Here is a 21,759-nt window from a genome sequence, read left to right on the forward strand (position 1 = left end):
TCTAAGAACTATCACAAAATCTTGCAGCAGGGCCTCATTATGATCGGTACCATCTTATTCGATTTTGAGATTTAACTAGAGACCATCCAATAAATAAGCGTAATGGCATTCAAATAATAGTTGGTGGTACGTAGAGATAGATCAAAGATTCGACTTATCCCCCATTAAATCAGGCTCGGCATTAGCAACGCATTCACGGCATCACGCTGCATTTGGTTGCAACCATGAAGTCAATGAGCCGCTGAAAGCCGCCAATAGGGTTGTGTGAGACTACACCAGCTGAAATTCCAAATCTGCAAAGCTGCGAGGTTTTGAGCAATGAAGATGCTTTTTCAACAAAGCTGACACGATAAGCCTGAATGCAAATGCATCAAATTGGTAAGGCATTCTTTGTCCACGTCACTCGTTGGCGAACTGGTAAGGAAGAGGCAGCCTGAGCAGAGCCTCATTGTAATTGACTTGTGGATTTTCTGTTTACTAAGATAGCCGAGCTAATCTTCAATATACGAGAATTCCCAATTGCATTCACGGGTCCGTTGCATCCTCCTTCTTGCTCCCCTTTCCCCACACAAAGCCTATTGCATCCAGTATGGCTTCAACAGCAGGGCGATCTACATATGACTCAGACAGTCGCCCTCGTCGGCCAGGCCCCCAGCAAGATCAAGAGGAGGACTGGAGTGATACTCCGAGTGACAATCAGACGAAGCAAACCAAATCTCCCAAACGCCAATCTAGACATAGACATAAGCCAGCGGAACACTATCGGCAACATACGAGTGAGGCTGCATCCCAATTCCCCGACGATTCGTATATTAAACAAGCGCGCAACGCGACTGTGCCTTATGGTGGCGGGTATAACTACAATCCTCGCTACACGCCCTCTTATCAAGCACATTCAAACCCACCTTTACAACAATTCACATCACCTGCATCTCAAGGCTCTGCAGGGTATCCTACCTCATATGCCTATCCGGGGCAAAGTAGCTACCTCTCTGTCCCACGCACCGAAAATGCCTTCGAGCAGCCGTTTGGCCCGACCCCATATCGCCACCCTCCTGGAGGTTATTCCGAGACTAGTTACGGGTTTGATAACTACAACTACAACCAAGATATCCCACCGGCTCCAGAATACCCATACCAAGATCCCCTAAGAACCCCAGTTCGTCCAGGGGAGTCTCAAACCCCAGTATCCCAGCCACAGATTAACTCAAGCAACAAGTATCGGGATGAGGTGGAGCGGAAACCACGGAAGACGCGGAGTAGGAAACCACCACGGTCCAAGAAGGAAGAAAAGACTACACAGCCAAAGACAGAAGAGACCCCGCAGGCGGATAAGGATACGAAAGCCGACATGATGGAGATGCTGATGAAGTTCCTGCAAGACGGGAAGCTACCATTGATGAAGGGGGAAGAGAGGTCAGCACTGCCGAAGACAGAAGAGACTGTGCCGGACGATAAGATTACCAAAGCCGACATCATGGAGCTGCTAATGAAGATTCTGCATGGGAGAAGACCACCACTCCTGGAGGAAGAAGAAACCCTCCCCGAGGACAAGAATACCAACGCTGAAATCATAAAGATACTAAAAAGTATTCAGCAAGGAGTCAAGGAGAATGCCGAAATCCGATCAGATCCAGGAAGAAGGGTATACCGCTCGCCAACTGCAAGTGAGCTTTTAATCGACGATACTACATCACTTGGCAATGAGAGACACGACACTCGTCAGCTCAAGAGTATTATCCGTTATCTCCTCGAAGATAATCGAGACTGCCAAAGCTCTTATACAGGAATACCAAGAAGAGGTTTCGCGGATCACCGTCAAAATCGGATTGAAATGGATTATGGAGAAACGGCGCTGATGACCCCGCGTGATGTGCAAAACCATACGAGGGTTGACTTCTTATATGATTATCTGGGAATCGGAAATTCATCTTCACCACAACAGTTGCCAGAGGCTTACAACAATAGACACGGCTCTCGTGTGTCGAGACGCCAAGAATTTTCGGAGCCACCTTCACCAACTACAAGCCTCCCACGGTCACGCCGGGATGAGTACCTTCCGCCCGCGGGGAATCAATGGCAAGATACACCAGCATCAAACCAATCCAGATATCGACAGCAGCCATCTAGGATACCGGAGGAACAAGAAGAAGAGTATTATGAGGAGTATGAAGTTCCCCGAGTTCCATTACGTGGACCCGTGCAGGGAAGACATCCAGGGTCGAACACGAGCATTGGGTCGCAAGGCAGAGGAAGAAGTCAGCCATCTGTTGGTCAACGAAGTGAGTTCCGGGGACGAGGTAGAGGAATTGTGCCAGGTGATCAGCAGAAAGTAGGACCAGGTCGAGGTCCAATTCTTCAGCCGGAAAGTGAATTCGAATCAGAGGGAGAACTTATTATGGAACGGGATCGGGCGCCATACCGTCACACTCGGCCGAGGGCCCCCGAGCCACCACAACGATGGGACCGTGGAAACCATGTAGGCTTTAGATGATGGTGCAGGTTTGAAGTGAATGATCCACTATATTGTAAGCGAGATCTTTGAGAGAAGTGTTCTCAGTCAGAAATGACAACAGCTGGTAAGCAGCGGTATCGCTCTCGGATAAATTGACAGGAACACAAGGTGTTTAGGCCACCATGGGCTTATTATATCATATGTCAAGGGGATTACTAGCGTCACCTTTTGTAGCTTATTTAAAATCTGCATGCGTTCAACGATGTCTGTCACCAATCCGATTAATTATCTATCTTACTCAGCTTGTTGACATAAATCAGATCTTTAGGGTACGAAGTCGATCAGGAAGCTAAATGCAGCATCGTGGATCAGGCTTTCCAATTGGTCACTGTGTCAGGCTATTGCGGGTCGAGAATCTCTATCCAATCGAATCGGGTGTTCTTGCGGGAAAAAGCGAGCTGCTGACAGCGGGCCGATACAATCTAGTCCCAAAGCAGTAAGTTGTTCGCAGTAACTCGGATTCGCTTTGATGTGACTGAAAATGCGATGAAGTGAATGAGCATGATTGTCCAAGTAGATGAGAATATATAAGCACGCCAAGGCCAGAAAAATAATTGGCAATACCAGTCAAATTGTGTTTGTTCTATCACAACGCAATATTCAGGACAATGGAAGTCTCCAACAAAGCCGCCTACCTTATCAGCTCCAATGGGCCTACCATCGAAGTCAAAGCCGCACCTATGCCAGTACCAGGCCCAGGTGAACTACTTGTTAAAACAAACGCGGTTGCTATCAACCCAGTCGATGCAGTCAAGCAGTCAATGGGCAACATGATGTTCGAATGGCTGACGTATCCTTTGATACTCGGTTATGATGTCGCTGGCCAAGTCGTGAAGACAGGCCAGGGCGTTACCCGTTTCAAGGAGGGCGACAGAGTTGTTGGTGTCACAGCAGGTATGGACAAGCGAGGCAGAAGGCCTGATGAAGGAGCGTTCCAGAACTTTGTCATCTTGCGAGAGCACTTGGCTGTTCATATTCCTCAGGGAATGTCATACACCGACGCAAGTGTTTTGCCCCTCACATCAGTCACAGCTGCATGTGCACTATTTCAGAAAGACCAACTGGCATTTCAACTTCCTCAGACCAAGGCAAGGACCAGTCCAACCGACCAGACAGTGCTGATCTGGGGAGCAAGCACGGGCGTGGGAAAGAATGCTGTGCAGCTTGCTGTTGCAGCCGGCTATGATGTGATCGCCACCGCGTCGCCCAAGAACTGGGAGAAAGTGCGCGGTCTAGGTGCCTGCGCAGTCTTTGACTACCGCAGTCCTTCAGCCACAACGGATATAGTATCTGCCTTCCAGGACAGGAAATGTGCAGGCGCTGTTGCTATTGGCCAGGGGTCGTTGGCAAAGTGTATCGACATTCTCACCAAGATCCCTGGGGCAGTGAAAAACGTGGCACAAGTCACAATCGATATGCCAGAATCGCAACCGACAAGCAAGCTCTCCATGATCCCATTCGTTGCAAAGTATGTTTGGCTGACGGGAACAAACCGCTTTAAGGTTTTGAGCAGTGGGGTTCAAAGCAAGTTTGTGTTTGGCACGGATATCATCGAGTGGGATATCGAAGGGAACCTAGCTTCATACTTGAGTGAAGCATTCAGGGTTGGAGAGTACAAGTTGGGTTCGGAAGCTTATGTTCTGGAAGGCGGGTTAGACAGTGTTGCTGAAGGGTTGGACAAGGTACGGGCAGGGACAGCTGGCGAAAAGCTAGTTCTTGCATTTTAGAGTTCCGTGACATTGATCAATCCATACTTGATTTACATATCATGAGCGGGAATGGAATATTTCAAGTTTCGTGGCATTGAAAAGTAAGTCTATCTAAGGTTCTTGGCACTAAATGACTTGCACTGGTACTTACCTTCTTCGCTGTTCATCATCTGTTGTGACATAGCATCTGTGCGATGCAATTCCATCCTGACTAGAGTAACATCTACCGATCTAGAAGTCTGTAACATGTTAGCATTCAGTCACGATCCTTAAGAAATACAAAGTTCCTGAAGATTTGCGGGACCTCCGTGCTCGAGTGGAGTTCTGAGTCTGAGTCAAGATCCAGGACCTTTAGGTAGAGATCAAAAAACTCATCCTCTCGCCTCTTAACAGGCCTTGTTGCCTTCTTGTGCTTTTCCTTTACAAGTTTGCGAACCCATTTAAGCTTGGCGGCATCAAGAATCGAGATGATGGCCCCTCTGCGTCGTTCGTACAGTGTTGGCTGCTCATGGTCTGATGGCGACTGAGCCAGCTCTGTATCATCGGAGCTTGCCGGGCCAAGAGAGGTGCTAAATGAATCAGGTCCAAACTTTCTGAGGTACAATTCCAGACGAACTGCATTGAATCCTCTGAGTCTCCAGCCCAGGAACGCGACATACTCTGCGTAAGTTGTCTCCTCCAGTCTAGATACGCTAGGACCGATCCTGTCTTCAGCATACCGTCTGAGGGGCAGGTCTTTGCCATACTCATCATCGAGCATCTGGAGGGAGATATCGCCCGATTCCGGCTCGGACTCAATCTTCTCCATCAGGCATTCAAGCCAGTAATCAACCGCTGAGGAATCCATGTTGTTGTGTGAAGTAACGAAGTGAGTATTGTATGATAGAATGAGTATTCCAGGATTTGCAGATATAAGATCTACAAAGGCGCAGATAGAAAGAAAGCCTTCTTGTGTGGATGATTCTAATTGCTGTTGTGACAATTAGTTGGCACAGGTGGCATAAGAAGAGGATATATATACATGTCTCTTAGGTCTGGATAGCTGAGAATGGTGGGGCTATTATCGAAACAAAAACTACATCCCATGTAACAGTACATGAATAGTAGAGGACAACAGCAGCTTGTTGTAGTCTGCACCCTTGGCTCAAACGTAAGACGTCGGGAGCAGTCTATGCATATCGGACAACTGATCTGTTCCAATTGAACACTTTTACTATGGCCCACACAGGCGTAGGGCTTTGACGTTGCTGCAAGAACAGTCGCGCGCGAACAAAGCCCTTATCCTCTTGAACCCTGTCAGAACATTGAGCAATACCTTTGCGCTCGCTCGCGTTACATTCAGGCCGCCCGTCCATATCGCCAGAAGCCATTGATCGTGGCTCAGGTTCTTGGAAAACCTTTGAAGTTGGTTTGATCGCCCCAAGCAGGCCAGAACAGGTAATATTGGAACCGAGGCAATTTGGTAACGAGGGCGCTAAAATCCCAAAACCGCAGTTGATTTGCTGGGGATCTTGAGCCGGTGCTAGTGCCAAGTTGACTTTGCGGGGGGCTCCACTGAAGCTTTACCGATCAATTGCCAATAAATCACACCCCGCATCCTGCTCCAGCTTCGTTTGTTTGTCATCGCGTCAACTGTGACCTGTTCGTTTGCAAAAATCAGAAGATCATGATACACCAGTCAGAGTACCCGGAGATCTCTTGTAAGGACAGACATATGAGTTAACGTGCCACTCGATTAACTCTTTATAGTCTCGCCTAAACAGACCTTGTGGTCGTGGGTCCTAGAATCCAAGCCACTCTCATCTGAACCCAATGCTCCAGGCTTCACCGATGCTATCACCAAAAAGCATCTCAACTACCGAACGGTCAAAGATTACGCGACATCCTTGTCGTCAGTTCTTGTGACGAAGTATGGACTGCAGCAGAATGATACCGTTATCGTCTACGGCAAGAATTCCATCTGGTATCCCATTGCCACTCTTGCTACAATTCGTGTCGGTGCTGTAGCTTGCGGAGTATCGCCAGAATACACTGTTGATGAGCTCACTTACAGCCTCAATACCAGCAAATCAAAGATAATCTTTGCAACGGTTGATAACATCGATAAAGCATACACCGCCGCTGCCAAAGTTGGGATCTCTCGAGACAATGTCCTCCTACTGGAAGGCTCAACGAAGGAGAGCAAAAACATACGGATGCTCCTTGATCATTCGGCAGGTGGCCGTGAAGTACCCGCATTTGAGATACCTGAAGGCAAAACGAACAGTGACGTCTGCACATTCCTTTGCTTCAGCAGTGGCACTACTGGTCTTCCAAAAGCAGTTATGATATCGCACGCCAACATCATCGCCCAATGCATCCAAGTGACCGATTTCACTCTTCCTAGCCATGACCGATTCCTGGCAGCTTTGCCCTTCTATCACATCACTGGCATAGTTCATCAATTGCACCTGCCGATCCACCTCAACGCAAACGTCTTTGTCCTGTCCAAGTTCACACTGGACTCGCTACTGCAGACTATTTCTGATAACAAGATCAAAGAAGTCCTTATGGTCCCTCCTATTCTCATCCGACTTGTTCGCGAGCCAAAGACGGCGGCAAAGTATGACTTATCCCACATTGAACGCTTCTCCTCCGGAGCAGCGCCGCTATCCAAAGAGGTTTTGCATCTTCTCGAGAAAGCCTTTCCAGGAACCGGCTTCAAGCAAGGCTACGGGATGACCGAGTCGTGTTCAGTTATTGTCGCTCATCCACCTACCAAGTATGCATACAAATATGCTAGCCGCGTCGGCATGCTAGTGGGATCGACTGAACTACGAATTGTGGATGTTGAAACTGGGAAAGACTGTGAGGTCAACCAGCCGGGAGAGGTCTGGGCCCGTGGTCCGCAAGTCGCGATGGGATATCTCGATAACCCTAAGGCTACTGCAGAGACCTTTGACAAAGATGGGTTCTTACATACTGGTGACATAGGGCACATCGACGAGGAAGGGTTCTTGTCTATCACCGACAGGCTGAAAGAGCTGATCAAGGTCAAGGGAATTGGCGTTGCTCCAGCAGAGCTCGAGAACGTTCTCCTCGGACATCCGCATGTTGATGATGTTGCTGTGTGCGGTATTCCTGATGAGCTCGCTGGTGAGCGACCCAAGGCGTTTGTGATCCTAGTACAGTCGCAGTCGTCGAGACCAGTTGAAGCTGCAAAGGATATATTCCAGCATGTTAAGAAGGAAACAGCACGACACAAGTGGCTTGAGGAGATTGAGATTGTGGCTGCGATACCCAAGAGCCCAGCGGGTAAGATTCTCAGGCGAAAACTTCAAGGTGGAACTGCTGGCGGCAATAAGAATACCATTGTCAAATACACTAGACTTATCGCAAAGATCTGAATAGACTATGTAGAACCCACAAGACTATAGTGTTCTCTTATCCCAGCTGCTAGTAAGATTAATGTAGGAAAATGTTTCAATAAGTGTCAATACCGTTCGTGCACTTGAAGCGCGAGCCAGTCACAACCTTTCGAAGCAGGTCTCCGCTACGGGACGGAAGGTGAGCTAATTTTAACATGATCGTACGATTTGGGTGAGAGAGATCGGCGGACGATCTTCTGCGGGGAAGAGGCGGCGCGGGCAGCTCTGTCCCGGTTGGGTAAGTGCGGGGAGTCTCTCCGTTCAAGCTGTATGCAGATGGAAGATTATCGTTTGGTGCAACGGATAACCCAGCAATATATACGGAAGGGGCTTTAGTGTAACGTAGCATATGCATTCTACAGTAACGTAGCACTTTCTATTAATAGAGTTATGCCATGGCAATCCCCCATTTATTACAAAGGAGCTTGTCACTCGGCTCTACTATCTCTTTACGACACTACCTTTAGAGTAGCACGGAATGGCTACCCGAATGATGCTTACTTGCTTCCTGCTCCTCTTTGCTACGGCTAACGCCGCTGTCCATCGCGGACCATTGGCGTCTGTTGTTGGGCAACAGGGGACAATTCCCAACTGGGACCTCCAGCCGGTCAATAAAGTATCTGGAAGCATCGCGTCACTTTCCATACCAAACATTGATACTTCTTCCTGGCACCATGCATCCGTGTCTAGATGTACACTGATGGCCTGTCTTTTGGATGAAGGAATCTACGAATTGGATGGACCTGACGGCCTCTGGTACTCTGATAACCTTGCACATTTTGACGACAGCATGTTCCACGTCCCTTGGGTATATCGCAATCAGTTTAACCTGGCGACTGAGAAGGAATCGACAAAACGGCATTATTTCCTACAGACCAACGGAATCACGCCTGCTGCAGACTTGTTCTTGAATGGCAAGCCAATCGCAAGTAATATCACGCAATCAGGTTCCTACGGCGGACACACCTACGATATCACCAGTCGTGCTAGCAGGGAGAACGCGCTAGTTGTCAAAGTGTATCCAACAAACTATCAGCATGATTTTGCGGTTGGGTTTGTCGACTGGAATCCTTATCCACCTGATAATGGCACCGGTGTATGGAGAGACATTACTATTAAACAAACGGGCCATGTTTTCATGGGTCCTATGAGCATTCTTGTGGACCTTAATACACCAGTCGATGACGGTAAAACCCACGAAGCAACTGTTACTGTCCGAGCTCAGGCTCGGAATCTGAGTAAGAAGCCAATCAAGTTTATCGCGACAGCCAAGATCAAAACTCCAAACGGAAGAACTCTCAAGGTCGTCACTAAACATGTCCGTCTCGCACCTGAAGAATCAGTCATGGTTGAGCTTTCTACAAAAGTCAAGGATCCTGAGGTGTGGTGGCCGGCAGGGTGGGGTGAACAGTCATTGTATTCAGCCCAATTCACCTATTCTATCGGATCCGACACTTCAGATTCGAGCGCTGTCACTAATTTCGGCATTCGAAAGGTCACGTCTGAGCTCAATGCTTACAATGACACGCTGTTCAAAGTCAATGGCTATCCGATACAGATCAGAGGAGGAGGCTATACATCCGACATGTTCCTGCGCTGGGACGCTAAGCGCTTTGAGCATATAGCACGCTATGTTCTGGATATGGGTATGAACACTATTCGACTCGAAGGCAAGATGGAACAACCCGAACTATACGAGATTGCAGACAGACTTGGAGTCCTCTTGATGGCTGGCTGGGAGTGCTGCGACCGATGGGAGAGTTGGCCGTACAATCACGACTTATCCCAAGACCCTCCTCCTAAATGGTACGCAGCTGATTACGATACTGTCAACGCTTCAATCAGGCATGAGGCAGCAATGATGCAAGCCCACCCAAGTCTCATTGCTTTCCTGGTAGGGAGCGACTACTGGCCGGACGATAGAGCTACCAAGATCTACGTTGACGGCTTACGCGATGCTGGATGGCAGGTTCCTATCATCTCGTCTGCTGCGAAGCGTGGCTATCCAAGGCTTCTCGGTCCATCAGGTATGAAGATGGAAGGCCCTTATGACTGGGTCCCTCCAGTCTACTGGTATGACAGAGAGCCGGCGTCCAAGAGGTTTGGATCGTCTTTCGGATTCGGATCCGAGCTGGGCGCAGGTGTCGGAACGCCCACTAAAGGGAGTCTGTCCAAATTTCTGACAAGCCAAGACATGAAAGACTTGTGGGAAAAGCCAAACAAGGGTCTCTATCACATGTCACAAAATACTTCACAATTCCATGATCGGTCGATCTACAACAAGGCATTGTTTAAGCGATACGGCAAACCTACATCTCTGGACGACTATCTCATTAGCGCACAGATGATGGACTATGAAGCAACTCGCTCTCAGTTTGAAAGTTGGGGAAGTCAATGGAACGCTTCGCGCCCGGCCACGGGTCTGATTTACTGGATGTTGAATAATGCCTGGCCGAGTCTTCACTGGAACCAATTCGATTATTTTCTCCATCCGGCTGGGTCATACTTTGGTACCAAGATAGCGAATCGGGTTGAACACGTTGCCTTTAATTACTTTGACAACTCTATCTGGGCGATCAACCGTTCTCGCAAAAAGTCAGGCCCACGGTCAGTTCATGTCGAATTAGTGGATTTGAAAGGACAGCGTCTCTTTCGTGAAACTTTTCGCTTCACCACAAAGCCGATCGAGTCTCTCAAAATTGGCGATATGAGTACCGCAATCGGAAAGATCAAGGATGTTGGGGTTCTTCGCCTATCCCTAAGGGACGATGGTAGCGAGAAAGTGCTAAGCCGGAACACATATTGGCTGTCCGAACAAAACGATGTAGTAAACTGGAGCAGCACCACATGGTACTACAGCGACATCAAAAAGTCAGCCAACTTTACTGCGTTGAGCAAGATGGATCCAGCCGCAGTCTCAATTATATCGTCCAAGAGTGGAGGTCCGGGCGAGTGGAGGCTCCAGGTTAAAAACACTTCTCCAGTGCCTGCCGTGTTCATCCAGCTCAACGCTGTGGATGAAAATGGGAACGATGTTACTCCACTGACCTGGTCAGATAACTTTTTCACTCTTCTACCCCATGAGAAGATTGAAGTTCAGCTTACTTCCTGGTTAGGTAAAGGCACTGCCGTGGAAATCAGTGGGAAGAATATCAAGACATTCAAGGTCCAGCTGAACTAGGTACTAGGACCTTTTCAAGTGAAGTGCCTGTTAGCATTTAGAATCTAGCCTAGTAACGTTCCATCTCACTCAAGGTTTTCTGCCCCAAGCTATAACAACAGGAAGGTACAGATGAATAGATGGATCTTTAAGCTCCTTCTTCACCTTGGCCATGAAGACGTGAATCTCCTGAGCAGTCCAACCAAGTGCATGCTCAAAGAGCTTTGGAGTATAAGAATCGATAACCTTGAGCTCTTGAACTACCTGATACTTGCCAATTTCCTTGAGTCTTGCATCCTTGGGCCATGGTCCAATAGGCACCTACAGAGGTTAGAACGGATCATCGCGATAGCAAATGACACAAACCTTTCGAATTTCCTGATGGATATCGACAAACCCTGCCTTTTCCATCCTTTCCTTCCACTCCGTTCCTCCATCAATGGGTTTGCCAAACTTGGCGCATGCTTCGCACATACTCTCCATCCAGAGCTGAGCATTTGGTGCTTTTTCGATGGTCCCGTCATCGCACAAGAACTTTGCATCAACCACCTGAATTTCGAAATAACCCTTTGGTACTAGATGTTTAAATGCTTGCTGCAAAAGACGGTCTCGGTCGGCAATGCATGCCTCCAACTCTCGTGCGTGGATAAAGTCGAACCCTACCTGGTATAGCCAATTGTCCTCAAAATCATCGACCTCGAAAGTGCAGTTAGGTGGGTTCCTTACTCATGTCAGTCGAATCTCGCATTGAGGGGCTGTTGAAATACCATTCGGGTTGGATGGGGCTAAGGTCATTCCCGATGATCTCCGATGATGGATGCTCGCTGTTGACGCTTAGCATGAGTTATTCTAGTCCCAGGTACTCCGGTATAAGCTCACTCTGCAAAGTCAATTGCCCAGATACCAGTACCGGTTCCCAGATCAAGTACTCGCTGGGGATTGGGACCGATTGGAGCAAGGTGGAGTTTTCCTTCGAGAACTAGACTGTATACGTGGTGCCCAAGATCCATACGCTCTTGCTCGTCTTCATCGTTGGGCTGTCCAAAAAACGTGTTACATAAAATTTTCAGGCTCGGCAGTTATTTTACTTACCATGGGATAGGATCCTTCTCGGAATGCATGATAACGACGTCCGTTCTGCAGCTCATTAGTTGCAGGTTCATTCTCCCGGTCGGAGTCAAAGACTCACCTCGAATCTACAACAAGCCATTGATATAAGTTGAAATCCGCAACAACTCGAAAAGGGACTTTCATCACATACCGGTAATTGTATATACTTGACTTCAGAGACGTCATGTAGCTAGAAGTCCCAGTCCTTGCATTGATACTGATTAGATGTTTTAATGGGAGGACAGCGGTAATCAGCTTACGAGGAATCCAAGACAGAGTCAACATCATCCTATAAGAATAATCAGTTATGGTGAGTTGTCGCAATGTGGAGGATAGATAATTTACGTCAACCTCAAGATTATTGCTTGCTAGATTGGTACCCATGGTAGGGTCCGCAGGGAGACGACCGGCTTCCTCAGTGGGCTCGATGGCCATTGAAAGAGAGACTGTACCTTGGAAGAACACGAAGAAGAGAGAAAAAGGTTTGGATTTTCTGGAATTGCGAGCTGCGCTCTTCGGTTAATAACATCATGATGAACCCCCCTGCCTGGGCCCCCTGTCGCTGTTGGTTGAACACTGCAGGATACCCGTAAAAACAACGCAGTTACTTAACCCTCCAATCGGAACGGAACGCGTCCCATGTTGAAGGGTTTATCTGCACGTATGGTTTGATGACTGCGTTAAGGAAAGGGTGATGTTATTGCGCAAGTCTAGGATCATTGTATTATCAATCCTTCTCTACTCAAGTACGCACGGCAAGAACGGGGCCCGTTCTGAGTTCTAACCCAATCACATACACTAGAATTGACAAGGTTCGCGCCACCCCAGAACCCGTTCTCATTTTTGATTTTCAATAGCAAACACAGTTGGTGGTGTTTTCGAGAAGGTTGTGGGGACTGGCTTGAGGGAAGCAAGGTCAGAGACTTCTTTATATAGCCTGCAAAGCTGAAGGTTTGGAGGAGTTATTTTGCAAGTATTATAAGCATATTGATAGAGACATTTGATTCAGTTAAGGCTAGCTGTGGATGATTTACGCTTCCTTCGCGCCATCAGAAAGCGAGACTTGACCTCCTTGTGTTCCTTGCCCTTATTATCATCTTGGCGCGCTTAGGCCGTTTTCGTACCCTTGGGATCGTGTGCAACGACCTCGATCTCAACTCTCATATCGTCTTCCCCAAGACGTATCACGCCGACGCAAGTATTAATACCAGGGATATACAGAAGTAAGTATTCATATCACGTTATTGACTATTCGGGGCTTTCATCATCTATACCTGTCGCTGTAAAACGATGATGAAGGGTAGTGAGTGAATGTTTCTTCTTTTGGAGCAATTTTGTATTCTATTAAAAAGTGTTCACCTATATAGTATCCTTTGATACGAACTGAAATGTTTATGCGGTTGCGGTAATACTAGTTCCTACTACCTCTGTAGGCTCTTGAGTGCTGGTCTTGAAATAGCATCCGTCGTTGTGAGCCGAGCGGTTATAAATTCCAGATCCTGGCCTGATATTTCTCCAGCTAGCAAGACACTCCCAACAAAACTCATGGTGACATAAGCTGCCTGAAATTGATATTAACAAACAGAGTTAAGCGGTTTGAGGTCGCAGTGTAGACTGACATGTCATGTGAAAACAACCACTGCCCTTTTGCACCTGAATATCACATTCAGGGCATGGCTTAGTATTAGTCTTGATCCACTCTTGAGTCTGTCGGAACTCCGGATCTCCTGTTTCCTTTAGACTATCAAATTGTTCGCATGATAGTCCCTCGTGCCACTTCACTTGGTGAGTAAAACACATTTCAAACTCGCAGTCAGCGCAAACGACATGGCTGTTCAAGAGTAAGTCATGTATTTGACCGCTGGAGCAATTTTCGGATAAACACCACATGAAAGATGGCATTTGGCTCAAAGCCTTGAGTTTCAAGTAGTCATCATATCTGCTCGACGGGTCAGCAGTTTTACTACCTACAATTTGAGACAGAAAAGAAAAAAAGTCTACCTGGAAAATATGTCTTCTTGTGCGTATATTTGCAATTCCTCATACGTTAGTAAACGTTCGCAGCTTGTGGATGGACAAGTGATATTGTCACAAGCGCTTCTTCCAAATTGCTCCAATTGGGCTCTGATATGTCGTTGTAAGCAAGTCGTGCAGAAGTCGATTGTATGGTTGCATTGTAGACCCAATTTCTGAGGAAACAGTAAGACCCTCCACATCCAGTTTCCGTTGAATTCAGCACAGACTTTCGTCCACTTTTCGATGGAACCATAGGAAATATCACAGATAGACTCAGCGCAAATTGCGCAATCAGCAGGTTCCTTTTCAGCACACAGAAACCGAGTGAAAACAGGGATTGATAGCGTTCCCCCACCATGCTCAACATTATAGACTTGAACAAACTTGGAGTTTGCCTGTAATGGAGAGCCAGTTTCAGTGTGGTACAGGTCCCAATAGCCCATGTCAAATGGATAGCGCATGAAACCATTAGCCATCATCTTTCGATGCATGCGTGCGGCAACCTGTCGGGCACTAGTCGTCAACTTCGGCTCGATTTTGTTTAAAATCTTCATCAGGTGTAAAGCCGTGTCATAACTGTGGAGTAATGGTCATCTTACTGATTCAACAAAGGATTTTCCAGCTTACATTTTCATCTTCCTGATCTTGAGCCAGTCATCATTCGTCATTTGCAGTAACTTTATCAGTTTTCGGCGATCATCCATGGGAATACTGTCACAGTGATTCCTACAAGGACACAATATAGAAATCGTTGACCCTTGAGCCGTCCACCATGTCTCCTGAAGAAGCTCTAAGGAGTATGAAACCGACTTGAGATAGCATACTGAGCAAATTGCCTTGTCGCATGAAATTGTAATGCCAGTTGAAGTGAATTCGTTGACAGGTGTGGCCCCGTTAACAGCAGCAGTTTGTCTGAACTTGACTTTTTTACACACGAAGCAAGTGACGAGGGCTATAGACTGTAACGCCTTTATACCAAACCACTTGTCAAATGTAGAAAACAGTATTTGAGCCTCATCAGTGCTCAGCAAGGTGTCAAGTGCGCTTCTTAAATTTGTACCCCGACGATTGTCCAAAGATATCAAAGAAGTACAAGTGCCCTTTCCACTCAAAGGCTGAGAAGCTTTGTTAAGAATTTCCAGCATTTTGATGACGATGATAACTCTGGGGGTAACCTCAGGTAGCAAGCTAAGCTTAGAAACTTTAACTTGGAGCTCATTGATAGTTTGTGATATATTCCTTTGATCATTAAGAAGAGTTTCCAATTCGTGATCCAAGGAGGCAGCTTTCAATTTCAGAGAGATGGACTCTTTCATTCTCTCGCTGAGCTTAGACGTTAGCAGATTGTTTGCGTCAATCAATTTCCTCACAGTATCCTGCAAGGATTGGATCTGCTCTTCTTGCTCACGCAAAAGATTCTGTAGCTCATTATTCTGGCTGGCCAATGTCTCACAACATTCCAATTTTGCAGGAGCAGTCGAAGCTGGAAAATGCGGTCGTGCTTGGTGCTGTTTAGATCTACTGCGGATCCAGTCTTTTGGACGACCTTCAAGAGTAGAATGTGGCTCCAGGGAGGACTCCGATTGAATGCGTCGTAGATGCCTCATTATTTTCTTTTTGTTGAATGGAATATTATATTTTCCCTAGAAAGCGTAGATGAGGGAGAAAGGTCTACGGTCTTCGAGCGTAGGACATAACTGATGAAAGAGGGAGTCTAGAAACCATTGCAAACTTCCCAGATTCTATTGACGTCATTACGTGATGAGTGGTCGGCCTCCCGCATAGATCTCTTAGAATGGGGCAAAACAGACTCAATCAGAAAAGGACACGCTGCGTATGGTCGGCCTCCTACATGCTCTCCTCTCTTGTATTGTCTCACATCTGTAAGCTAGAATACCATGTCTTCTCATGACCAATATTCCGTGTTGGCTCTTACATCAATTCTCTCAAATCGAGCTATGTTCACCGAATCGAGCATGCAGAAGAGGATTTCAAGAGCCTTGTTTCTCTAACTAATTGAGGGGAAAGATGCGCTGTTTTGATCAAACGCGCGGGGAGCCCACGTGACTAGGAATCGATCAATCAGGGCACCGCATTTGCTGACAAATTCTGTAAGTAATATACATAGATAATCCGCAATCCACGGGTTGGTCTTGCGAAATGCGTATTCCTTACTACATCTCTATGGATTCTCTCACTTTCACTGAAAGTGGCGATTCGCGTCGTTATTGGTCGATAATCCCTACAATGACCCTACATTATACTTTCACCTAAAAGAGGCTCTCAATAATATGGCTAAAGCAAAGTTTAAGCCAAAGTGGTGATCTCGCCTCTCGCATGCGGTGAGGCCTCCTTCAAGTATCCGGCTGTAACCACACAACCAATCATCTTAACTGCGAGACATGCTATATGTCTGGGCTTGGACTTGGTGATTCACGTGGCCAAATGTTATTGGGAGACAAGGTGTAGCTGTAGCCTCGTTCACACCCATCAATAGACCATTATCACAACCTATATCTATACTAATAGCTCCTACAACAAATAGACATGCGATTTTCTTACAATTTCAGCTTGCTTGATGGCTGCGAGTCTTTCGTCAGTGGCTGATGCGGTTGGGAGCATACCGCACACCAAGATATGGTGAAAAATTGACTCAGACACCTAGCACAGCAGGCTACGCTATCTTTGTTCTTCTTTTATTGCCGATCTACTCTTGAAGGCCGGATTAACCTTTATCCACGTAGTCGGACACTCCCTCGCCTTTGGAGGCTCACCAGATGATTAACTATACATTTCACATTTTTTGTTCATTTCTAGGACCAGGCCATCATCGCAGAATCCCAAAGCACGACCTGGCTAAGGAATCATCCTTCTTCTTATCCAGGTGCTCCTCTTCTAGAAACCTCTCGTTATGGATGTTGAATCTTTGATGCTGGCTCTCCAGCTCCAACAGCAGGATTTGGATCTCTGTGAGGGGTCTAGCGAGGGTAAGCAGCGGCCGGGCGAACTCACGGATTCGGATTTGGCCATAGAGATATGTCGCCACGAGATTTAATCAACGGTAACACACGTCTCTGATCGGGTATTAGCCAAGAGTATCGCTAGGGCTGTTGATATAGATGCCCGTGTTATCAAAGAAGCCCAACTGGCAGAAGACCAGGCTGCCAGGGATCGTAAATTCGCCACTACTACTGTACGCAGTCGTGGTGGTAACATGACCGGGTACAACAAAACCGGTCCGTACACATGCTCTGCGTTGGTTTCCTTTCCTTTTTTCAGCCTATTATTATTTCTTCAGAGGGCCTTATAGAGCTTAAGACCGCTAAAACCTACTGTAAGTTACAGGACCTTATAGGGCCAGTAGCAGCGGTATAGCTAGATTCCTCTATTGCTCTAGCTCTTACAAGAACCCGGGCTATCTTAGCAGCCTCTATTAGTAAGGAAGCCCCTAGAGGGATAGCTAGCTTCCTTTAGAATCCCTCTAAAAGGGACCTCCAAGGCTCTTTATAGCCTTATTTATCCCCTATAACTACTACCTATAGTAGTTAGTTACTTTATTTCCTTACCTTATTTCCTTACTTTATTTCCTTACTTTATTTTCTTACTCTATCTCTTACTTTATTTCCCTTATTTTATTTTCTTACTTTATCTTACCCTATAGCTAGCTTTACTTCCTTTTCTTACTTTATACTGCTTTTATAAGCTCTATTTCCCTATATTTATCTTATAACTATAACTATTCTTTCTCCTTATACTATATATAGTACCTAGAAAAGCAACTAGGTAGATAGCTTAGATAGTTAATATCTACCCTATCCTAACCTTAATCCTAGAACACATAAATACAATACCTTAAACTTTAAATAATTTTATTAAGGATAATGCTATAAGGGAAACTACCTATATCTTTAAAAAGGAAGCTAACTGAACATATACTAATTCCCCACGCACTCCTTTGCAACTATACTAACTTCCCTACAACTACCTGCTCCACTGGAAATTGTACACAAGGTATCACATTTCACCCCCTCTGCCACCCAAACCCGATGCTCCTGTCCTGGAATCGGCAGTCGCCACTGGTTAGCAGTATCAGTGTCTTTGTAACCAGAAGCCTTGAAACCCGGACGACAAGCGCAGGCGCCACGAGGATTTGGGACTCGTGGGTCAGGGAAGATACAAGTTGGAGCTGTAGTTTTATCGCACTTGTTGTCGTGGACCTTACATCCCGCAGGACAAACAGGACGTTTGATCGCATTAGTATTGCCAGGCTTTTCGCCATCTACGCCTCCACCGAGACATGATGATAGTAGCCCATCGGGACATGTGCTGCCCCCATTGTCTGTGCATGGCGGTCCTGTACCGTCTGAACAGACCTCTTTACACGGTGGCTGTGAGCCTCCCAAGCAGTGATTATCGAGACGACACGGCGGGCTTGTACCGTCAGGGCAACGGGGGCCAGTGGATGGTGATTGGCAATTTCCGTCCTTGTCGCAAGTCACGACCTCGCCAGTGTAAATGTTGATCGCCTCTACTCGGTTTGGGTCCGTTGGAGAAGAGCAACGCTTGATCAGTTGCTCGAGTAACCGATTGCCTTGCTTCAAAAGCTTGGGTCCTCGAAGGGCAAAGCCCGATAAGGAGCGTTCGCCCAGAGCGGACGCCCTTGCTTTCACCTTGGCAGCAGGTTCTTCGAAGAAGACAGGGTAATCGTTGCAGGTAATCTTGACTTTCTTGGGTGCGGCCCTCCGGTGTGTGAAGTAGCTAGAGAACATATGGACACGTTGCTCAGTAGTCCATGGCATAGTTCCGGGGTCGTTGCCGGGTATTATCTTCCCCTTGATTCTGCTATAGCTCATGTAGTTCGTGACGTTGTAGGTGCTACCATCTGCACATAAGCTCCACTCCAGTTTGTTTCCCGATTTGGTCGAGCAGCACCTGGGTTGTTCAGCTTTAAACATGTTCTTGTCGCGGGGGAATTGAAATGTGTCCTCAATGAGATCGCTCTCGCCGGTACAGCCTGCATCCTCCTCTTCTGGGAATATGTGATCCAGGTCAAACCAATGTCCAAGCTCGTGGGTCAAAGTAGAACCGTCCCCTGGGCTGTCATATCTCCAGGTCACGTTGGGAAGAGAGCCGATGGTTATAGCGCAGCCGTCAACAACATGGCCCGCAGTGTTGACATTTCGACCCATGGTACAGTATCCATCGGTCCAACTAAAGCTCTTACCTTTACAAGTTGCGTCGTCAATCTTTTCCACTATCCAGATATTGACTTCGTCGTTTCCGCCATATCGGTTTTCGGCCTTGATCCTCTGAGAGTATGAAAAGTAGTCACCCTCAACTTCATTCTTGTTGTGGGTAAACCGCTCCCACTCACGCCCAATGTGATAGCTGAGCGATGATATGAAAAAGCTTATGCCAAGAGGCTTGAAGGCTTCGTTGGTAACCCGCATCTGTCCTTCTAGAACCGTATTGTTGATGAGTGTTGATGTTGTGAAGTTTGTTGTAAAAACAGTGAAGTGAACAGGGACTTCAATAGTTTTAGGGATGCATAGCGGGCGAGGAAGAAATTTGGGAGGTGTGGGAGCTTTATCTAGGGTTGGAAAGGCTGCATCCTGTTAATAAAGGTGGGAATGGTGAAGAAGCATACAATTTATAACTCACGAATGGAGCCCACTCCTTTCTGTATCTCTTTGCCCAGGTGTTTGAGACCTTCACCGATTTGTCCCACGGGACCCCCAATTTTAATCCCGGACAGGATGTTGCCACGTCGGAAAATTTCGTCGTCCAATCCATGTTTTCTGTTGGGATTGGGATTAACACCGCAGTAGGGTAGGCTCAATGGCGTTTGGAAGGGCATGGGATTCTTGGAAAACTCCACCAGGTACTCCACGTGCAACAGGTGGTAGAAAGCATAATTCTCAACGTCGACAACATAATCCTTTGGCGGGTCAACATATCCCGTAAAGGAAACGAGCTTCAATCCATCATCATCTGCGCGCTTACAGCACGAGAGAGACGCTGTGGGACTATCACAGTATCGATGGGTGTATGGCCCGCATATGGTTCCGGACGTCGCAGGAGGAGGAATGAGTGGGCATAGAGCGTTGGAGATAGGAAAGGTTACCGGCTGTGCAACTGCAGCATTGGCGACCAGAGCCAGCACTGAAGTGAGGAGGTAGTCTTGAAGCAGCATGGTGGAATGATGACACGAAAGCCGCGGGGTGGGAGGTTGTCGTGGTTCTTGCAAGATTTTGTAACAGATGCCAACAGTACTGATTTACCATTCGAGCGGCAAAAACTATAGGATGGATGAGGGACAAGTTATCAATAACGAGGAGTCGAACACACTAATTCTCAGAGGGGTCATGTACGGCTGAATCTCGACTGTGATGAGCTAGGCATAGCACTAAAAAGCATAAGCCTCATTATTGTCTTCTTAAACTGATGGACCCATACTGCTTTCAGCTTCCTAGTGGCACCCGTGACAGTCGTCTGATCAGCCTTAGAAAGCTCGTCTGAAGGCGCGGTAGCCTGAACTGCCGAGATTGTCATCACACCGCCACCACCCAGAGTGAACTAAACTCCTTTCAAATCATGTGGAAATTTTTAACGCAAGTCTACATCTTTATGCTATCGCCTCTGTATAGCAGAGGAATCCTAGGAATAAAACCGTCTGCGCCACGTAAAAGCTGACCACGACAACCCGCCTTTGTTAAATTCCAGCCTCTTTTGTCAACCGCCGTAATTAAACGGAACTTCAATTATTTGGAACTTTGGTATAACTGTGTGTGCCCATTGACCTTCCACTAGGATTCAGCTCCGAAAACATGAAGGTCTAGAACTCCAGCCACTTCGATAGTTTCTAAGGTAGTGACTATTGACTTAGCGCTGATCAGCAGACTTGGCACTTTTAGCAGCACGCCATCTCCAATAGGGGACAAGACTTAAATTCCTCGCAACGTTCCACTCTATGAGCTCTGATCAATGCGTACTTGAACTTCTGGCCCCCGCATACAACCCCTACAGAATCATTTCAATAGAAAAGCCAAGGCTGTCTACATCCAACTGCCGACATCAGCTCATTGTTAACAAATGTTCGCCATGTTGAAAAGACTGGGATTCCGTGCTATCTTAATACCAGCCGCCCTTATCACTCAGCTCTTACTACTTGTGGGAGTCGGGATCTTGTTACGAGCTGGCACTGGATCACTGGATAATCCGGATCATTTGCCTGTTACACCTGATTTATACCTTGTTCTTGTCAGTCCAGACCAAAAGGGTACATCAGTCTTGCTAATGAGTCACATAGATTGACACAAAACAATACACTCGGAAGGTTGGCAAAGAGACCTACAAAGGTCTTCCGGACTCTCACGACTTCTCAAAGGAGAAAGATTTCTTTGCGCTTTTCCCAGCTCTCTACTGTAGTGGGAAGAGGAATGGCGAACGTTACGAGGCTGACTACTGTTCTGCCTGGGGAAAGCAGCTTTTCGACCTCCATCGGTAAGTCTAGATCGATATAAGATCTTGTATGAGTAAAGCTCTGATATTTGAACTCCTAGGCTTTGGCGAGTTTGGGGAGTAGATCTTATTAAAGACAATTTAATCGGCTCGACACCGAGATTTGTTTATGCTGGCTTGTTAACTACTGCTGTTACTGTCGGTTTATCAGCCATCTGTGGTATTCTTGCAGTTTGCTCTTACTGGAGTTAGGGTTAGGGTTAGGGTTAGGGTTAGGGTTAGGGTTAGGGTTAGGGTTAGGGTTAGGGTTAGGGTTAGGGTTAGGGTTAGGGTTAGGGTTAGGGTTAGGGTTAGGGTTAGGTTAGGGTTAGGTTAGGGTTA

The 21,759-nt window shown here is 47.0% G+C and overlaps 8 protein-coding genes across 8 annotated transcripts; 5 read left to right on the forward strand and 3 right to left on the reverse strand.

The window, feature by feature from the left end:
* Positions 1-589: 589 nt before the first annotated feature.
* B0J16DRAFT_375022 (uncharacterized protein) lies at positions 590-2,622 on the forward strand (the record flags this gene model as incomplete). Its single annotated transcript, XM_046130647.1, has 1 exon — positions 590-2,622. One exon carries the CDS (start codon positions 590-592, stop codon positions 2,492-2,494), a length of 1,905 nt encoding a protein of 634 aa, XP_045980676.1. The 3' UTR covers positions 2,495-2,622.
* An 831-nt stretch (positions 2,623-3,453) lies between these two features.
* Positions 3,454-4,347, forward strand: B0J16DRAFT_348163 (uncharacterized protein). The gene has a single exon (XM_046128686.1). It carries the CDS (start codon positions 3,502-3,504, stop codon positions 4,240-4,242), a length of 741 nt encoding a protein of 246 aa, XP_045980677.1. The 5' UTR covers positions 3,454-3,501; the 3' UTR covers positions 4,243-4,347.
* Positions 4,348-5,804: 1,457 nt separating this feature from the next.
* B0J16DRAFT_291854 (uncharacterized protein) lies at positions 5,805-7,583 on the forward strand (the record flags this gene model as incomplete). The annotated part of the gene is made up of 2 exons (XM_046124301.1): positions 5,805-5,924; positions 5,974-7,583. Coding segments are annotated over exons 1-2 (1,644 nt in total), but the record flags the coding sequence as incomplete, so codon positions are not given.
* A 509-nt stretch (positions 7,584-8,092) lies between these two features.
* Positions 8,093-11,114, forward strand: B0J16DRAFT_180008 (glycoside hydrolase superfamily). Its single transcript, XM_046122581.1, has one exon. The coding sequence runs from the start codon at positions 8,110-8,112 to the stop codon at positions 10,810-10,812; it is 2,703 nt and encodes a 900-aa protein (XP_045980679.1). The 5' UTR covers positions 8,093-8,109; the 3' UTR covers positions 10,813-11,114.
* On the reverse strand, positions 10,847-12,358 carry B0J16DRAFT_180018 (S-adenosyl-L-methionine-dependent methyltransferase). Its single transcript, XM_046122582.1, has 9 exons — positions 12,247-12,358; positions 12,162-12,190; positions 12,053-12,106; positions 11,981-11,987; positions 11,884-11,928; positions 11,671-11,828; positions 11,559-11,615; positions 11,158-11,512; positions 10,847-11,112 (listed from the first exon to the last, which is right to left on the reverse strand). The coding sequence occupies exons 1-9, from the start codon at positions 12,334-12,336 to the stop codon at positions 10,882-10,884; spliced, it is 1,026 nt and encodes a 341-aa protein (XP_045980680.1). The 5' UTR covers positions 12,337-12,358; the 3' UTR covers positions 10,847-10,881.
* Positions 12,359-13,488: 1,130 nt separating this feature from the next.
* Positions 13,489-15,524, reverse strand: B0J16DRAFT_271771 (uncharacterized protein; the record flags this gene model as incomplete). Its single annotated transcript, XM_046123592.1, has 3 exons — positions 13,489-13,840; positions 13,903-14,493; positions 14,545-15,524. 3 exons carry the CDS (start codon positions 15,522-15,524, stop codon positions 13,489-13,491), a joined length of 1,923 nt encoding a protein of 640 aa, XP_045980681.1.
* Positions 15,525-17,852: 2,328 nt separating this feature from the next.
* B0J16DRAFT_403577 (uncharacterized protein) lies at positions 17,853-20,192 on the reverse strand (the record flags this gene model as incomplete). The annotated part of the gene is made up of 2 exons (XM_046132725.1): positions 19,579-20,192; positions 17,853-19,507 (listed from the first exon to the last, which is right to left on the reverse strand). Exons 1-2 carry the CDS (start codon positions 20,108-20,110, stop codon positions 17,853-17,855), a joined length of 2,187 nt encoding a protein of 728 aa, XP_045980682.1. The 5' UTR covers positions 20,111-20,192.
* A 719-nt stretch (positions 20,193-20,911) lies between these two features.
* Positions 20,912-21,638, forward strand: B0J16DRAFT_375028 (uncharacterized protein). Its single transcript, XM_046130648.1, has 3 exons — positions 20,912-21,177; positions 21,227-21,420; positions 21,480-21,638. Exons 1-3 carry the CDS (start codon positions 21,010-21,012, stop codon positions 21,628-21,630), a joined length of 513 nt encoding a protein of 170 aa, XP_045980683.1. The 5' UTR covers positions 20,912-21,009; the 3' UTR covers positions 21,631-21,638.
* The last annotated feature ends 121 nt before the right edge of the window (positions 21,639-21,759 follow it).

The sequence above is a fragment of the Fusarium flagelliforme genome (assembly GCF_020744385.1).
Source record: "Fusarium flagelliforme strain FIESC 12 MPI-CAGE-AA-0113 chromosome Unknown B0J16scaffold_6, whole genome shotgun sequence".
Taxonomy (NCBI): domain Eukaryota; kingdom Fungi; phylum Ascomycota; class Sordariomycetes; order Hypocreales; family Nectriaceae; genus Fusarium; species Fusarium flagelliforme.